Genomic DNA, 19,131 nt, shown 5'->3' on the forward strand with positions numbered 1-19,131 from the left:
GTGTGGAACTCTTTGGACTACTGTAAGGACGATTGCTTTGTTATCCGGTCCGAGGATTGTCGGGAAGGGCCTCCGAATCTGTTTTACGTGGACTAATTGTGTGCTGTTCCTGTATTCCTGTTAATAAACCTGTTGGATCGTCCCTCGTCCTCGTCCATCCTTTGCTCTGTTGTACACCCCCGTCACAACTGTCTTATACTTTTTTGCCCCCAAAAATGTGCTAGGGATTATTTTTGGAGTAGGTCTTATTCTTGGAGAAACATGGTTGGGGGTAAGTTTACCCCCCCAAAAAAACAGAGCCTTGCTCCGAAAATGCTGAAAATCTCTGCTAGGGCTTATTTTTGGAAAAACATGGTATTAATATCCAGAATGCCAATAAATGAGACATGTAAAATGACTGCAGAAGTATGGAATCCACATACTATCTGATTTTTTTATGGACATATACTTGAGTTAGCCAGTTTGGTCCAGGACATATAAAAATGAAACATGCCTATATGTTTTCGTGTAGAGAAAGGCCACAAAAATACACGGACATGTGAAGAGCTCCATAAACTTTCTTGGGTAGAGTGAAAAACACAGATCGAACTTGCATGGCAAAAATTGATGTCTGAATGGAAAAGCTTTGGAACCATCATCTTTTTTTTTCTGCATGGATGTTACACCGATGGTAAAAACAGATGACAATCAAATGCACAACACTGATCAAAATCAATCAGGTTTTCTTGTATTCACAATAAAAAAAGATGAATTTGAGCTTATGTATATATATAAAGTATGGTTTTACAAGTAAATTACATACATATTATATAAATAATAAATATATATATATATTCTACATGTTACGATGCCTTGCAATGATTTGTAGAGTTTCAAATTAACAAACCAGTCTAACTGCATGTATGTAATTTAGGAAAATAAGGGAAGCTCCATTATACAGCTTAGATCAAAGTAAGAGGACGAAAAAAAATCAAACTTGAAAAAAAGCATCACAGGTAAAAACACCACATTCAGCCTTTGTACAGCAGCGTCGCCTCCTCTTTTGCTCTGAATAACCTGTAAGCCAGTGACACCACTAAAAGCTACGCCCCGTGATAGGCAGTCATCAGTGATATTCTGTGACCCAGCAGAGCGCTTCACCTGCCCAGCATCAACAGGTGCAAACACAAAGGAAAGCCCGACATCTCCGTTACCTTACCCTCATCCCAGACTTTGAGCTCACACTAAAACACAGCCATCATGGTGAGTACACAGAAAAGACAATCAAATAGATTTATGCCTCATTATAAGATTTGTAATGTTTAATTTAATTTCATAATTTATTTTCATATATATATATATATATATATATAAAAATATATGCTTGCATATAATAATTTCATGCTGAACTAATCTATGGTGAATTTTAAATAATCAAGTAAATGGATGTGCGATGAGGCCAAATAATGCACACTGCTTTCCTATTGTCTTATCTGTATCAGTCATACAGCCTACAAAACCTTTTGTAAAATTGTGGCGATTCATGGTATATTAACGAAGCTAGTTCTGCTCTAACTGACAAAAAACTAATTTTTATATTTGCATTGGTCCATTTTACCGAATTTGTGTTTATGCAAATACCCCTGCGTGTTGAACTGCACGGCATAATATGGCATTCTGTAAGGACAGGTGACATTTAGTAACCTAAGTGGATTGTATATCTTCTTTAAAAGGTAAAAACCTATACATTAAAAATAACAAAAAATCCATTAAACATTATGTCTTTCCTCTGGATGACAAATTTCCAGTTACACAGGATTCGCCTATATCTCTTGCCCCCCACCCCCCCAAATGATAGCATAAAGCAAGCAGCAGGTGGTTTTCCCCAGGTTCAAAGAACGTGAGAATGTGAAGCCTTAATTGGTATTGAAATGCGATTACTGTTAAAAAGTACTAATATTTTTAGCATTTTGCTCCTTTGCAGACCTAAATATTTTCAAAATTACAGACCACAAACCATATACACAATGTGATCCTAAAGGCTGCTTTACACCCAGCGATCTCGCTAGCATGCGTACCCGCCCCCGTCGGTTGTGCGTCACGGGCAAATCACTGCTCGTGGCAAACAAAATCGCGCGGACCCGTCACACTACTTACCTGCCCAGTGACGTCACTGTGACCGGCGAACCGCCTCCTTTCTAAGGGGACGGTTCGTTCGGCGTCACAGTAACGTCACTCAGCGGCCACCCAACCGAAGCAGAGGGGCGGAGATGAGCGGGACAAACATCCTGCCCACCTCCTTTCTTCCTCATTGCGGGCGGCCGCAGGTAAGGTGAGGTTCCTCGTTCCTGCGGTGTCACACGTAGCGATGTGTACTGCCGCAGGAACGAGGAACAACATCGTACCTGCAGCAGCAACAATAATTGGGAATAGGGGAGCATGTCAACGATTAGCGATTTTCCACGTGTTTGTGACGATTTTCGATCACATGTAGGTTTCACACGCAGCGACATCGCTAACGCGGCCAGATGTGCGTCACGATTTCCGTGAACTCAATGACATCACTTTAGCAATGTCGCAGCGTGTAAAGCGGCCTTTAGGTCCCAATTTCCTTTAAGCACCCCTCCAGCATTTTTTTTATTTCATCGCTGGATTGATGCTTTAAATTTAAAGTCCCTTGTCCTTACTCTCCCACCAGCGCCTTCATCTGTTTTCATCGCTCAGGTCCGTCTTCAGCAGTTTGTTACCCGCCGGCAGCTCCAGTGTTTCATGGAGCATGCCGGAGGTACCAAATGAATACAAGTCTATGAAAGCCTCATTTGGCTTTCATAGAGTTGTTTTGAGAGCTTGTGACGTAACTTTGGCCAGTCAGAACTTACAATCACAAGATGGCGCCGTGGGACCAGAGTGACAGTGAAAAAGGAGGAAGACATCAGAGTATTACACCGCAAGCAAGGGACTTGGGTTCAAGGCACATCTCCAGCCCTGAAAAAACCCTCCTGGAGTTGTGCTTTAAATAGACTTGCCATTTCATCTTTATTTTAACAAATGTGTTAGGTATATGGCTTTGTGGCACTTTCTAATAGGGTTAGTTTTAGATAAAGTTTGGCCCTGTGCAAAAATTAAAAGTGAAGCTTCAAATGCTGACATATTTGTACCAACACACAGAAATATTTAGGATACAAGCTCATTTCAGACCATTAAACAAACATCAGTAAACTATATTCAAGTCGTTGTGCGCTTGTTTATTGGCCTGTTTATGTGTCGCCCTGGGCAAGCCAGGGGACACAGATAACAACACCATTACACCCCACACTCCAGGTAGGCACACCTGCTAACCAGAAATCCTTGTTGCCTCCCTCCAGGAGTCTGTGATGCACACCAGGGGGTGGGCCAGGCGGTTGGCTCCGCCCACCAAGGAGCTCGCAACTCTGGAGGCAGGAAGTAAACCGGCAGATAGCTCAGGGGAGAGCTGGAGAGAGGAGTTCTGTCAGGGAGGAGGAAGTGGAAGGAGTGAAGTCGAGCCCAGGCAGGGCTAGAGTAAACAACAGAGAAGTGAAAGTAGAGAAGTGTAAAGGAGAGAAGCCAGTGAAGTGACAGAAGGAAAGAAAGCCTGAGAGCCCAGCTGTGTGTAGGGCTAGAACAGCAAGGTCAGCGACGGCGGTGACTGTCCGGAGTGGGACAGTTCGGAAGTTCCTGGAAGGACCCCGTTGGCTGTGTGCCCGGTGGTCTGGAGCAGTGTTCCGAAGGACAGTCAGCACCAGGGCAGGGGCCTCTCGGACCCCGGCAAGGCTAGGAGTCGCCCAATTTGCCGAATCCGTCAGCAAAGGGGACGCAGATCCCCCAGCAACAAAGTCCCGATTGACGGCAACAGCCCGACCATTAACGGGGAGACACCGCCACCGCCAAGGCACCAGTTTCCCCAGGGCCAGCGCCTGCGGGCAAAGTGTAGAGCTCCTCCGGCCCAGATTGCAGTCGGGGAGCGGGTAACCGGAGGGAATCCACCGATACCACGAGACCACACAGGTGCAAGGAAGAGAGAAGTCACCGTCACCTACCGGGAGTGCAGGTGCAGCCGTCTGTGGGACCGTCCTACCAGCCGTTGGTTTACCGTACAAACTGTGTCCGTGTCAGGCTGAGTGAGTACCATAGTGCCGCAAGGCACAGCGCTGCCCCCGCGTCCCTGCGCCCTCCAGGCCCTACACCTTGCATCTCTTCACCGGGCCCCGGGATCACCAACCCCTACCCACGGAGGGGCAACACAACACCTGGCTGCTCCCATCACCATCCCCGGGACCCCCACACTGAGCAGCGGTGGTGCCATCACCACAACCGTGGGTGGCGTCACGAACTATAATCCCAACAAACACCCCCTTTTCACTCACGGGCGAGGAGTGTCGCTCGAGACACCCCGGGATCCGGCCCGCAGCTCGAGCCACCAGGAGCAACTGCCGGACCCGAGCAGAAGGGGTGAGCGCGGTGTGCTGACACCCTCCTCCCCGCCCGCGACAACTTGGCGTCACGAACAGGATCTTACCGCTCTGCCGTCAGGTAGAGGTGCGCCTTGTTACCGCCGGAGGCATCCGGCAGAAAAATTTCAGAAGCCGCCATCTTTGGCGCGAAAAGTTCCCGCTCGAGCGTCTTCTCGAGCAGTAGAAGCGCGAAGGCCAAAACCCCGCCCCGAGAGAGGAGGGGCCGGAAAGAGCTAAGGGGGACGCGATGGCGGCTGGACGCATGTAAGTGTGGCGTCGCAACAAACACACTGGGACCCCCCCCCCCCGGTCCGTTGACCCTAATGGAAAATGTCCGCTCCACCTAGTCCGGCAGAGACTACCGAGCCGGTGTCCGGAACAGCGGCATGGCTGAGGGCCCGGGCGGCGGGGATCTGCCGCCACTATCGGAGTCAGATTGACGGGTTGATGGAGCAGTGGGCCGCGGAGGTGGAAGCGCTAGTTGCTGTGGCCCGAGTGTATGGAGTGGAGGCTGTGATGGAGGAGCTGGAGAATGACCCACGCCCCTGTGTCCCCGAGGGACCGGTCGCTGCGGCTGAGGGGCCCGGTCTGCCCCTGGCTCCTGTGTTACCTCCGTCCTACGCACTCGCGTGCTGCACCGCACCTGGCCCATCGGGTGCGCCTCCCTCTGTGACTGCGGCAGGGGCAGAAGATAGCGACTCCGGGCCTGACACTGCGCCTGTGTCGGAAGAAGAGGAGGAGGTCGTTGCCCTGCCCGGCATGGAGGCCACTTATATTCCCCGAACCGGAGGCAACGGGTATCGGGCGGCCCTTCCGCGCCGTGCTTGCCATGCGCTGGAGGGGCTGGTGGCCGTGTCCTTCCGCCCCGAGCCGGGTGAGGAGGACGAAAACACCCAGTAGGGCAGCGGATGCCCGTTGCACCGTCCCCGTTGGGACCACCACTGAGTTATTTGTTTGAAAGTTTTTGAAAATTCTGCAATGATGAAAGATGATTACCCGAGTTTGTTACCTGATTTGCTGCAGTGATTTGCCACCGGCAGGAGCCGGCACCGTTGTCCCCGTGGGGACTGTTTAAAATGCATGGGAACTATCCATGGATAAGCCCGTGAACTCTGCAGGGCAACCACAAACGTTAGTGGCATGTAAATATGTTGGGTACCGTTACCGTTTCCGCAATGCCGCCTCCGGAGAGGCAGGTTGGAGGGAGGGCCCTGAGCAGAGCAGGCCAGGGCCCAGCCACCAAAGGAACCGGTGGCTACCCTCTGGAGGGAAGGACAGATCCCACTCGGGTGACTTGTGCTGGACTGTGGGTCAAGGGGTGCTGCCTGGGTTTTAGGGGCAGCATCAGGGCCAGGTTGCTTGGGTGGGAGAGAGCGGAAACCGTGACCGTACACCGTTGCAACGTTTAAAGTAAATGTGCCTCCCGCTTGGGAAGAGTTTATGATTAAAAATGTTATTTATGTTTGATTAACCCTTGTTATCCCCTTTTACAGAAAAATAAAACCGGTGTAGGACGGCAGCCCGCGGACGGTCTGCATTTTGCTAAGGGGGAATGTGTCGCCCTGGGCAAGCCAGGGGACACAGATAACAACACCATTACACCCCACACTCCAGGTAGGCACACCTGCTAACCAGAAATCCTTGTTGCCTCCCTCCAGGAGTCTGTGATGCACACCAGGGGGTGGGCCAGGCGGTTGGCTCCGCCCACCAAGGAGCTCGCAACTCTGGAGGCAGGAAGTAAACCGGCAGATAGCTCAGGGGAGAGCTGGAGAGAGGAGTTCTGTCAGGGAGGAGGAAGTGGAAGGAGTGAAGTCGAGCCCAGGCAGGGCTAGAGTAAACAACAGAGAAGTGAAAGTAGAGAAGTGTAAAGGAGAGAAGCCAGTGAAGTGACAGAAGGAAAGAAAGCCTGAGAGCCCAGCTGTGTGTAGGGCTAGAACAGCAAGGTCAGCGACGGCGGTGACTGTCCGGAGTGGGACAGTTCGGAAGTTCCTGGAAGGACCCCGTTGGCTGTGTGCCCGGTGGTCTGGAGCAGTGTTCCGAAGGACAGTCAGCACCAGGGCAGGGGCCTCTCGGACCCCGGCAAGGCTAGGAGTCGCCCAATTTGCCGAATCCGTCAGCAAAGGGGACGCAGATCCCCCAGCAACAAAGTCCCGATTGACGGCAACAGCCCGACCATTAACGGGGAGACACCGCCACCGCCAAGGCACCAGTTTCCCCAGGGCCAGCGCCTGCGGGCAAAGTGTAGAGCTCCTCCGGCCCAGATTGCAGTCGGGGAGCGGGTAACCGGAGGGAATCCACCGATACCACGAGACCACACAGGTGCAAGGAAGAGAGAAGTCACCGTCACCTACCGGGAGTGCAGGTGCAGCCGTCTGTGGGACCGTCCTACCAGCCGTTGGTTTACCGTACAAACTGTGTCCGTGTCAGGCTGAGTGAGTACCATAGTGCCGCAAGGCACAGCGCTGCCCCCGCGTCCCTGCGCCCTCCAGGCCCTACACCTTGCATCTCTTCACCGGGCCCCGGGATCACCAACCCCTACCCACGGAGGGGCAACACAACACCTGGCTGCTCCCATCACCATCCCCGGGACCCCCACACTGAGCAGCGGTGGTGCCATCACCACAACCGTGGGTGGCGTCACGAACTATAATCCCAACAAACACCCCCTTTTCACTCACGGGCGAGGAGTGTCGCTCGAGACACCCCGGGATCCGGCCCGCAGCTCGAGCCACCAGGAGCAACTGCCGGACCCGAGCAGAAGGGGTGAGCGCGGTGTGCTGACACCCTCCTCCCCGACCGCGACATTTACACAGGATGACAAAGAATGATGGGGGGTAGAAAGATGTCTAACAGATTGCTCTGTCTCCATGTCATGGTGTCGGCAGCACATCTATTGTCTACCCCAGGAAATGTCTTTCCGAGAATTATGACTTTTGTTAAATGTTATATCAAAACCAAGACCAATATCACTGCTATACGATGACCTTATAGTGGTAGATACCAGCTCTGAAGATCAGGTTAAGAGATTGCATTGTAGATATAGAGTGACTTACAGGTGATGTTCTCTATTATGAAAGCATTCACTTTTCTTGTCTTTTCCATTTGGCTCAGGCCACATGACCTCTCCAGCAAAAACTCCTCTGTAGAGTTTACAACAAAGACATTGGAATTCTCACATTTCCAGCATCTATTCCCGACCTGTACAAAGTCCTCATCTACCGATACCCTAATGCTGAGCTGCTGTATTTGTCTGTGTTACTGGATATGCTGAGTGACATGGAAACATTGCTCCTCTTACTGTCCCACGTAATAATGCCCACCACTGTGTACCTTACATAGTACAATGCCACCTTTGTGTCCTCTAGATAGAAAAAATTGCCCCCTAGAAAATGTTAAGTCCTCTTTGAGTGCCCTAAAGAGTAATTGCATTCAGATATTGCTCCTATAAAGTAATAATGCTTCCTGTGTGCCCCTCTAACAGTTATATTACCCTGAGAGTCCTATAGTGTATAGTCTACTCTGAGTGCACCTAAAAAGTAATAATGTCCACAAATCCTGTGGAGCTCCTTTTATACAGTATGATGTCCCCCACAGCTTCCTGATATACAGTATGATGATCTGTAATGCCTGCCAGGAACCACAGACTTCAGACTGGCTGTAACGGACAGGCTAGAGGAAAGCCGCTCACCAAGCAGAACCCTAAGAACCTCGAAACCCTTTAACCCCAACCCCTATACAGGGATTTGGAATTACACAGGGTCCCGGAGACCACTACCTGTGGGAGTCTGTAGTCCAGATGTGAGTAGTAGTCTGGCAGACTCAAACCAGGAGATGCAGAACAGGGACAAAATCTGCAGACTAGGACGTAGTCAGGAAATCAGGCAAAGGTCAAATCCAAATCTGGCAGCGAGGTACAAAAACGGCAGGCAGGAGGGTAGTCAGAGAGCACTCAGAGGTCAAACCACAGGGATCACTATACCAATCAGAGCGGGAACCAGTAAGCAGGAATTAAAAAATATCTCTGGCAGTGACTAGCAGACAGGAGGGGAAATTAGAAGGGTGTGGTGTCTTCCCACTGGCTGTAGCTTAATGGTGGTAACATAAGACATACCACCTACAGTCAGCCAGTGGTACTGCAGGTTCCAGGGAAATCCAGCTTAGTGGATGAACGGAGCCTGCCCACCATTGTCACTGGCATTGACTCCTCTCCCATCACCAGCACTGTCCAAAGCAGGAACACTGCATCGCCTGGTGATCGAAACAGAAGTCGCAGGAGAGGGCTCTGGTGGTGTTGTGACATGATCACTACAGTTCTCCTATACATTGTATGATGGTCCCCACAGCCCTCTATATATATTATTATGTCCCCCACATATTCCTATATGCTGAATGATGGCCTCCACAGCTCCCTATATTCATGTGCAAGTTTGGTACTCAAATCGAGATTGCAGAACCAAAGGTAGGCTTATTACCAGACAGGAATTTAACGTCTTGCAAGTGATCAGGGAAAGTAACATTTAGAACAGTTAGGGGTACTTTGCACTCTGCGACATCGCAAGCCGATTGTAGTGATGCCGAGCGCGATAGTCCCTGCCCCCGTCGCAGATGCAATCTCTTGTGATAGCTGCCGTAGCGAAAATTATCGCTACGGCAGCTTCACACACACTTACCTGCCCTGCATCGTCGCTCTGGCCAGCGAACCGCCACCTTCCGGAGGCGCGGCGTCCCAGCAACGTCACACGGCAGGCGGCCAATAGAAGCGGAGGGGCGGAGATGAGCGGGATGTAAACATCCCGCCCACCTCCTTCATTCCTCATTGCAGGCGGGACGCAGGTAAGGAGATGTTCCTCGCTCCTGCGGCTTCATACACAGAGATGTGTGCTGCCGCAGGAACGAGGAACAACATCGTACCTGCGGACGCACCGACATTATGAAAATGACCGGCGTGACACAGATCACCGATTTTTGACTGTTTCACGCTCGTTCAGCTTCTCTCCTAGGCTTTACACGTTGCGACGTCGTTACCGGCGCCAGATGTACGTCCCTTTCGATTTGACCCCGATGATATCGCAGTAGCAATGTCGCAATGTGCAAAGTACCCATTAAGCTTTGACACACAACTCTTAGCTGGAGTGTGCAACAGATCTGTCGCTCCAACTATTACACAGAATACTGCAACCACAAACTCAGCAGGTAAGATAGATGAGCAAGTACACTGCAATAGCGACCTAACTAGCCTTTGCTACTCAGGAAATTGGGCTATCACGCCTTAGCCATGGAAGCCTATGCTATGCCCTACAAAGTGCACTCAACTGTACAGACTCACGGTCCAGTTGGCATGACAAGCGCTCACTCCCGGGAGTTCGATGGTGTGGTCCTCGTCGGTGTGCACTTCTCCATGCAGGGCGGGAACTCATTTTATTCCTCGGAATCACTGTCCTCAGGAACATGCCGGTCCGGTACTCGCTCGTCGGTCTTTAGACCTCTCTCACGGTCTGGCTCTCAGTATCTCTCGCAACCGGCACCGCACCTTGTCCTAAATCGCATCTCTAGAACAAAGCAAAGGAAAACGTCTTCTCTCTTCCACTCTCAGGGAACCTGACTTCTGTTCCCGCCCAAACTCTTCTCTTTCTCTCTTTCCTGCACTTTGTGGGCCGAGTTAGTCTAAGTCTGCAATCCAGAGGTGGAAGCGCCAGCTGAACCGGCCAGTCCATAACATGAGGAACAATAGGGGAGCACTACCTTTTAATCTTTTTGTAAGCACGATACCCCAATGTTAGGGTGAACACTTTGAAATGTTTACTAGTTGTGTGCTCCTGACCTAATTGGTATGGATCAAGGTAATTGCACAAAAGAATGATGTGACGCCCTGGCCTATCAGGTCGTCACTGGACATTGTGCAATCTGCCCTTCTGCATGGTGTCCATCTCCTCCTTGGTTACGGGTCCCTGGCCTTTGGTGTTGCTAAGAACAAGCCAATCAAAAATCCTAGAAACACTCTGCACCACACCCACCAGACAGACCAATGGGTAGCCTGAAGGGAATAGGGCCGCCCACTTGGGGGATTGGTTTTGGAGGGTCAGGAGTACCAGGAGTAGTCAGTCAAGTGGTGACTCTCGAGAGGAGAGGTCACAAGTTGTTGGAGGAGGATAGGAGCTGGGCTCCTCAGTTACTAGGTGGCAGATGTTTGTCTGGGCCTGGTAGGAGCTGGAACCCCGGTCGCAGGGGATCGTGTCAATGGGCACGGAACTGCCGAGCAGGGCAGCCGGCGGCCTTGAGCCATCTCTGGGAAGGGGCCAGGGCACGGTGAGGTACGTGGACCCTAGGCTGGGAAGTAGCTTTACCCGTCAAGGGCGAAGACTTCATGATTTGTCCTCCACCCGCTCCAAAATCGGGGTACTAGCGCAACGAGGGGGATAGGACTTTCCCAATACATAGTCCAGAAAATCCCAAGTGTGAACCCTGAGAGCAAGCTCACTTCGTTAGCCATACGGGTGAGCGGGACCCGACTAGTTTTACACTACAGGGGCCAACCAGTTAAGAAAATGCCAAGGAAAAGGTCACAGTCTAACAAGCAACACCATCGGCACGGGATCCAAGCGTACTCCCTCCCTGCTACAGCGGTGCTAAGAATTTCGGTTTACAAGTTATCGGTGTCAGCATTATTGGACTGAGTGAGTATGCAGTGACCCTTTCCTTCCCAATAGTGCTCCCCTCTCACCACCACCAAGCCCAGGGTCACTCTCCCCCTACCCATGGAGGGGTTAAACACCTAGCTGCCATACCATTGCCACCGGGCACTCGCCACAGCAGCGGTGGTACTACACCTTACCACACACCGTGGGTGGCATCACGAACTCTAATCACAACATCCCTTGTAAATACCCCCCTTTATTTTCGAGTGTCCGCGCGGCCCGTCCCGGGTCCGGAGATCCCTCGAGCCACTGCGGATCCGAGCAGCAGCCCAACTGCTGGTGCTGGGGCGGTACAATGACATCAGACATAGTCAGCTGTAACCTCTCGTGGATCAGAGAATGGCACGGCAGAGCTTTGTTTAAACTTCGACTTATATAAACTAGGAAAAGAGGCGTGGTCGGCTCTACAGTGGGCATGCTCAGATGTGTCCACTGGTCAGTGGGTTGGTCAGTTGTTTAGTCCATGGGCTGATCCGTGGGCCGGTAAGTGGGTTGGTCCTCTTCTCCCATCTGGACATTCCCTGCATACCAGGACAGGCTGTGGAGAGCAGGAAATGGCGGCCATCTTAAATGTGTGTCACACGATGATATATCTGAACTGACTAAGGTGAAATAATACGTTTCATCAGTGATTTCCCACAACCCGCTATGTCTCAAGGTTAATTAAGTATTTAATCCAATGGCCCTCCTTAACATCTACACTCCCAATCTTCTGAGGGATGCGGCTTACAGAACAGTGACCGATAACGTAGGGCGACCATGTCTCTCTCCTCTACCACATAGCTCAACTGCCATGCATGCCGATATAATTTATAAGTGGCAGTCGCTCAGGGTGGGTCATTCAGTGTGCCCTCCTGAGGGTGAGGCCCTGCAAAATTGCCCAGTTAGCTATACCCTACCTGCCCAGCACTGGCTCTACTTATTTATATATAAGCATTACAAGTTTTTCTGCAGGACTTAATTATGTTTTCCTTACAGACTACACAGTTCCTGTTTCTATAATGGCTGCTGATGAAGGGAGTATGTGTTGAAACCAATTCATTATCCTCCTCCAATGAGAAACAATGTGTACCGCCCCGCGGGCTCGGCCGGCTGCCGAGCCGCTCGGATCTGTGCTCGTCAGTGGGTGGGGGGTCACGTCGCTCTGAAAGGGGGTTGGCGCTACACGCAGGGACTTCGGTGGGGGAGATCCACGGCCGGGGCCACGGTGGTTTGTAGGGGATTTAAGTTCGTGACGCCACCCACGGGTTGTGGTGAATGGATGGACACCACCGCTGCCGTTGACTAGGCCTCCCGGGGACGGTGTTGCACAGCTTGGTGTTGACCCCCTCCGTGGGTAGGGGAGTGATGGCCTCGGGGGCCCGAGGGAGGTGCTGAGGCGGGAGAGCGGGTGCATGTTGGGTGCTAGTGCGGTGGGGCGCGGTGCGCGGCCCGAAGGCACTGGTGTACTCACTATGATAGAACACACTGGAGTCTCTGGTAAACCAAACGGGATGATGAACAGTGCCCTGCAGCCGGCTGCAGCTTCCCCTTAACAGGTTGGTGGTTTCCGCCTTTCTCCTGCACCTCTTTAGTGTAGACGTTATGACTCCTATGCCTAAGCAACGGTAGTCCGCTCCCCAGCTTGCTGTGTGTCGGGAGAGCCCTGTTTGCCCACAGACGCTGGCCCTTTGGGTCTCTATGCCTTGGCGGTGGCTTTACCCTAATGGTTGGGCTGTTGTCGTCAGTCGGGTCTTGTGTGGGAAAGGTCCTAAAGTCCAGTCCTCAATCAGTTGATTCGACTTAGCCTAGTTGTTTTTGGGCCTCGTACTGGGTCTGAGTACCCCTCCTGGTGCTCCGGTTTCTAATCGGTTCCCCGGTTCGGTACCGGCGGGCCTCCGCCCGACCCCGATCCCTACGGTTCCACCGGCTGTAATCCCAGCTCCTGCAGGCGGCCACCACCGTCTGCCTCCTTGCAAGAGGTGACTGGGCTCCAACCCAGACACCTGGTAGACTATGGCAGGCCTGGTAACAGGTCTGCCCTTGAACTTGACTGCTACAGTCCACTGTCAAAGCTAATCTACTTAGAACTACTGTTTTTCCCGCCTCCAGGCCTGTGAACTCCTCGGTGGGCGGAGCCAACTGCCTGGCTCCACCCCCCCTGGTGTGGACATCAAACCTGGAGGGAGGTGACAAGGGTTTTGCAGTTTGGCTGCTGTCACCCTTTTAGGGAGGGTATGTGTGTGTGTGGGACTACCTGGGACGACCTGACTAGTCCAGGGCGTCACAAATTCATATGGGAAAACTGTTTTTCAATTGGAGGAGATTGATAGACAGGTCTAATCATTCTCCCATATCAGCTGCCACTATGTGGTGAGGGACTGTGCAGATAGCAGCAACAAGTATAGAATAAGAAAATGTAAACTTCTATATCAATGTCACAAAATCATGTCTCCAACCAGGGCTGGATCCAGGTTTTCATGGGCCCTGGGCAAAAGAGTCTCAGTGGGCCCCATGCAACACAGACACGCAGATACACAGATGTGTGGCGTCCCTGACCTGGTCAGGCACCACTGAGTACTGCACCCATGCTGGGTCAGTACAAAACAGGTAATCCCAGAGGCTGACTAGGGTGTGGACACACAGACACGAAGTAACCAGGAACACACACAGCTTAGAGGGGACCCCTGGGCAGTTCCCAGGGAGGGGGCGTAGCCCTCGCATCCCAGCTAGTGGTGGGTGTGGGACTGGAGACAAGGAGTTGTGCAGAGGCAGCCGAAGGAGCAGGAGGTGTAGAGCCGCATCTGGAGGGCAGAGCAGAGGAGCAGGGCCCTCTCAGACACTGCACCAGTCAGTGGCTGCTGGCAGGGGAGTGAGGCTACCCAGTGGTGGCGCCTGAAAACCACCTAGGGCAGTAGCAAGAGGTGGCTGAGTAAGGGGACCACCAGTAGTCCAAGCCCGCACGGTGAAACAGGTCCCCAGAGCAGGGGCCCATTCAGTTGGCCTGCCAAACCTGCTGGTGAGGGCACTTTATGCGCCTCACAAACCACACAGAGTCCGCAGCTACAGCAGCAACGAGGGGGGCCCATAAGGAGGATGGAGCCTGCAGCCATCTATGCTTGGTCAACGTTGTCAGGCAAATGGGACAGAAAGTGGAGAACGGCGGTTGCGACTTCCCTGGGTGATTCCAGTAATACTACAAGTAGGAGTCACCTCAAAACAAGAAGGGCAAGGAAGGCGAGTCAGCAGTCACCCCTACATCAGCCGAAGGGATACCTGGTTCCTCCTGGTTCATCATAGCATCGCCCGGGTTGACTCACAGCTACCATCTGAAAGTGAGTAAAAACCCTGAATGACATTGCTGCTTGTGTGTGAGTTCTTCTGCGACCTGTGGTACTACACACTTACACTGGGCCCTGGGGCCAGCCTCACTCTCGGGAGGCTACAACATCTGACTGCATTTACCATCAGCCCCAGGCGCTCCCTAAACTGCAGTGGCAGTCATCCCTGACCGCAAATACCGAGAGTGGCGTCACAATTCCCATAGAAGTTAACCTGACCTACCCGTGGCAAGAAGATTCCCTGCACTGTGGCATCCCCAAACAGGAACAGCGCTCCTGGGGCGGCACAGCTTCATACACATACAGGCATACTTACATATACATATTTGAACATAAATTCACGAAATAAATATAAACAGACCTAGATATATATACAGTCATATACACTGACATACTTACAGTACATCATACGTGCACACACTCAGATACATTATAGGAATTTTTAAAATGGGGAAGCTGGCAGCAGCCTCACTCACCTCCCTCGCTTGTCTCCCATCCATCTCCCCCAGACATGTAGCTGTGCAGGCCGCTGCATGATGGAAGTTATTTTAACAGACATGGCTCATACAGTGCAATATGAGGCTGTGTCTGCTAGCAGTGACGCGGATGGGCCGACACTTAACCTTTAATTCTTTTTGTGTGCCGGCCCAGCAGCATCACTGCTAGCATACACAGTCACTCAGGGCACACTGAGACTGCTGTACAGTTAGGTCCAGAAATATTTGGACAGTGACACAATTTTCGCGAGTTGGGCTCTGCATGCCACCACATTGGATTTGAAATGAAACCTCTACAACAGAATTCAAGTGCAGATTGTAACGTTTAATTTGAAGGTTTGAACAAAAATATCTGATAGAAATTGTAGGAATTGTCACATTTCTTTACAAACACTCCACATTTTAGGAGGTCAAAAGTAATTGGACAAATAAACCAAACCCAAACAAAATATTTTTATTTTCAATATTTTGTTGCGAATCCTTTGGAGGCAATCACTGCCTTAAGTCTGGAACCCATGGACATCACCAAACGCTGGGTTTCCTCCTTCTTAATGCTTTGCCAGGCCTTTACAGCCGCAGCCTTCAGGTCTTGCTTGTTTGTGGGTCTTTCCGTCTTAAGTCTGGATTTGAGCAAGTGAAATGCATGCTCAATTGGGTTAAGATCTGGTGATTGACTTGGCCATTGCAGAATGTTCCACTTTTTTGCACTCATGAACTCCTGGGTAGCTTTGGCTGTATGCTTGGGGTCATTGTCCATCTGTACTATGAAGCGCTGTCCGATCAACTTTGCGGCATTTGGCTGAATCTGGGCTGAAAGTATATCCCGGTACACTTCAGAATTCATCCGGCTACTCTTGTCTGCTGTTATGTCATCAATAAACACAAGTGACCCAGTGCCATTGAAAGCCATGCATGCTCATGCCATCACATTGCCTCCACCATGTTTTACAGAGGATGTGGTGTGCCTTGGATCATGTGCCGTTCCCTTTCTTCTCCAAACTTTTTTCTTCCCATCATTCTGGTACAGGTTGATCTTTGTCTCATCTGTCCATAAAATACTTTTCCAGAACTGAGCTGGCTTCATGAGGTGTTTTTCAGCAAATGTAACTCTGGCCTGTCTATTTTTGGAATTGATGAATGGTTTGCATCTAGATGTGAACCCTTTGTATTTACTTTCATGGAGTCTTCTCTTTACTGTTGACTTAGAGACAGATACACCTACTTCACTGAGAGTGTTCTGGACTTCAGTTGATGTTGTGAACGGGTTCTTCTTCACCAAAGAAAGTATGCGGTGATCATCCACCACTGTTGTCATCCGTGGACGCCCAGGCCTTTTTGAGTTGCCAAGCTCACCAGTCAATTCCTTTTTTCTCAGAATGTACCCGACTGTTGATTTTGCTACTCCAAGCATGTCTGCTATCTCTCTGATGGATTTTTTCTTTTTTTTCAGCCTCAGGATGTTCTGCTTCACCTCAATTGAGAGTTCCTTAGACCGCATGTTGTCTGGTCACAGCAACAGCTTCCAAATGCAAAACCACACACCTGTAATCAACCCCAGACCTTTTAACTACTTCATTGATTACAGGTTAACGAGGGAGACGCCTTCAGAGTTAATTGCAGCCCTTAGAGTCCCTTGTCCAATTACTTTTGGTCCCTTGAAAAAGAGGAGGCTATGCATTACAGAGCTATGATTCCTAAACCCTTTCTCCGATTTGGATGTGAAAACTCTCATATTGCAGCTGGGAGTGTGCACTTTCAGCCCATATTATATATATAATTGTATTTCTGAACATGTTTTTGTAAACAGCTAAAATAACAAAACTTGTGTCACTGTCCAAATATTTCTGGCCCTGACTGTATATACATAATAGGAGACGGGAGGGCTGCAGTATAGACATCACAGAAGGTGCTGGGGGCAAATACATCACAAGGGAGACTAGTACAAATACATCACAGGGGACATACACGTTACTGGGTGGCATACATGTTACTGGGGGAATACACATTAATGTGGGGACATATGTCGCGGGCGGGGAGGAGGGTGTCAGCACACTACGCTCACCCCCACTGCTCGGGTCCGGCCGCTGCTGCTTAGTGGTAGCTCGAGCGGTGGGCCGGATCCCGGGGGTTTCTCGAGCGGCACTCCTCGCCCGTGAGTGAAAAGGGGATTTTGGTTGGGGAGATTGTTTATTGTCCGTGACGCCACCCACGGTTGTGGTGATTGAGTGTACACCACCGCTGCTCTATATGGGGATCCCGGGGATGGTGAGGCGGAGCAGCCAGTTGTTGTGTTGTCCCTCCGTGGGTAGGGATTGGTGATCCCGGGGCCCAGTAGGGTGCAGGGGCGCAGGGGCAGCGCTGTGCCTTGCGGCACTGAGGTACTCACTCAGCCAGTAAACACGACACAGTTCTCGGTAAACAAACGGCTGGTTGGACGGGTCCCTCGGACGGTTCACGGTGCTGCGGTTCCCTGCAGTTAGCGGTGACGGTCTCTTCCCTGCACCTTTGAAATGTCTGTTTGGTAGCGATGGATTGCCACCGGTTACCCGCTCCCCGACTACAATCTGGGCCGGAGGAGCTCCACACTTTGCCCGCAGGCGCCGGCCCTGGGAAACTGGTGCCTTGGCGGTGGCGGTGTTTCCCCGTTGTGGTTGGACCTTTGCCGTCAATCAGGACTTGCTTGTTGGGGGATCTACGTCCCCTTCACTAACGGATTTGGCAATTTACGGCGACTCCAAGCCTTGCCGGGATCCGAAAGGCCCCTGCCTTGGTGCTGACTGCCCTTTGTATACTGCTCCAGACCCCCGGGCACACAGCCTCCGTGGTCCTTCCAGCAACCTCCAGACAGTCCCACTGCAGACCTTCACCACCGTCTGCTGACCTTGCTGACTCCGTCCGGGCACACAGCCACAGACCAACTTCAGGCTTTTCTGTCACTTCCACTGTTGTTTCACTTCACTCTAGCTCCCTCCTGAGCTACACTCTGTTCACCTCCTACTCCTTCCTCTCCCTGGCTGAACTCCTCACACAAGCCCTGCCTGGGCTAAACTCGCTGTGTACTCAAGCTCGTCCCTGAGCTGACTGCTTGGTTTCTCCCCGCCTCCAGAGCTGTGAACTCCTCGGTGGGCGGAGCCACACGCCTGGCCCACCCCCTGGTGTGAATCATCAGCCTCTGGAGGAAGGCAACAAGGATTTGTGGGTTAGCTGGTGTACCTGCAGGGAATATGGGGTGCGTGTGGTGTTGTGACCTGTGTCCCCTGGCTTGCCCAGGGCGACACACATACACATTACTGGGGGGGCATACACATACTGGGCATGTTGGGAGCAGAAAATACATGTGTGCTTCCTATTATGCATCATTGTGGCATTAAATGATCCCTGTTTTGCACAGTTACTTTTATTTACTATTGCATCGTATAAGGTTCCAATGTTATTTGGACTGAAAATTAATCACAGACATATATATATATATATATATATATATAAATATATATATATATATATACATACACAGTACAGACCAAAAGTTTGGACACACCTTCTCATTCAAAGAGTTTTCTTTATTTTTAGGACTCCGAAAACTGTAAATTCAGATTGAAGGCATCAAAACTATGAATTAAAACATGTGGAATGAAATACTTAAAGTGTGAAACCACTGAAAATTTATCTTATATTCTAGGTTCTTCAAAGTAGCCACCTTTTGCTTTCATTACTACTTTGCACACTCTTGGCATTCTCTTGAAGAGCTTCAAGAGGTAGTCACCAGAAATGGTTTACCAACAGTCTTGAAGGAGTTCCCAGAGATGTTTAGCACTTGTTGGCCTTTTTGCCTTCACTCTGTGGTCCAGCGCACTCCAAACCATCTCGATTGGGTTCAGGTCTGGTGACTGTGCAGACCAGGTCATCTGACGTAGCACCCCATCACTCTTCTTCTTAGTCAAATAGCCCTTACACAGCCTGGAGGTGTGTTTGGGATCACTGTCATGTTGAAAAATAAATGATGGTCCAACTACACACAAACCGGATGGAATAGCATGCCGCTGCAAGATGCTGTGGTAGCCATGCTGGTTCTGTATGCCTTCAATTTTCAAGAAAGCCCCCACAGTGTCACCAGCAAAGCACCCCCACACCATCACACATCCTCCTCCATGCTTCACGGTGGGAACCA

At 50.9% G+C, this 19,131-nt stretch overlaps 1 protein-coding gene across 1 annotated transcript in view; it reads left to right on the forward strand.

Moving 5' to 3' along the window:
• Positions 1-1,153: 1,153 nt before the first annotated feature.
• The window catches only part of DSTN (destrin, actin depolymerizing factor), an 89,130-nt gene continuing 71,152 nt past the window's right edge, over positions 1,154-19,131 (forward strand). Inside the window, exon 1 of the mRNA XM_075339408.1 lies at positions 1,154-1,242. Coding sequence (XP_075195523.1) covers positions 1,240-1,242 — 3 coding nt within the window. The 5' untranslated portion in view covers positions 1,154-1,239. The remainder of the gene's footprint in view (positions 1,243-19,131) is intronic.

Source organism: Anomaloglossus baeobatrachus, chromosome 3, assembly GCF_048569485.1.
Source record: "Anomaloglossus baeobatrachus isolate aAnoBae1 chromosome 3, aAnoBae1.hap1, whole genome shotgun sequence".
Taxonomy (NCBI): Eukaryota; Metazoa; Chordata; class Amphibia; order Anura; family Aromobatidae; genus Anomaloglossus; species Anomaloglossus baeobatrachus.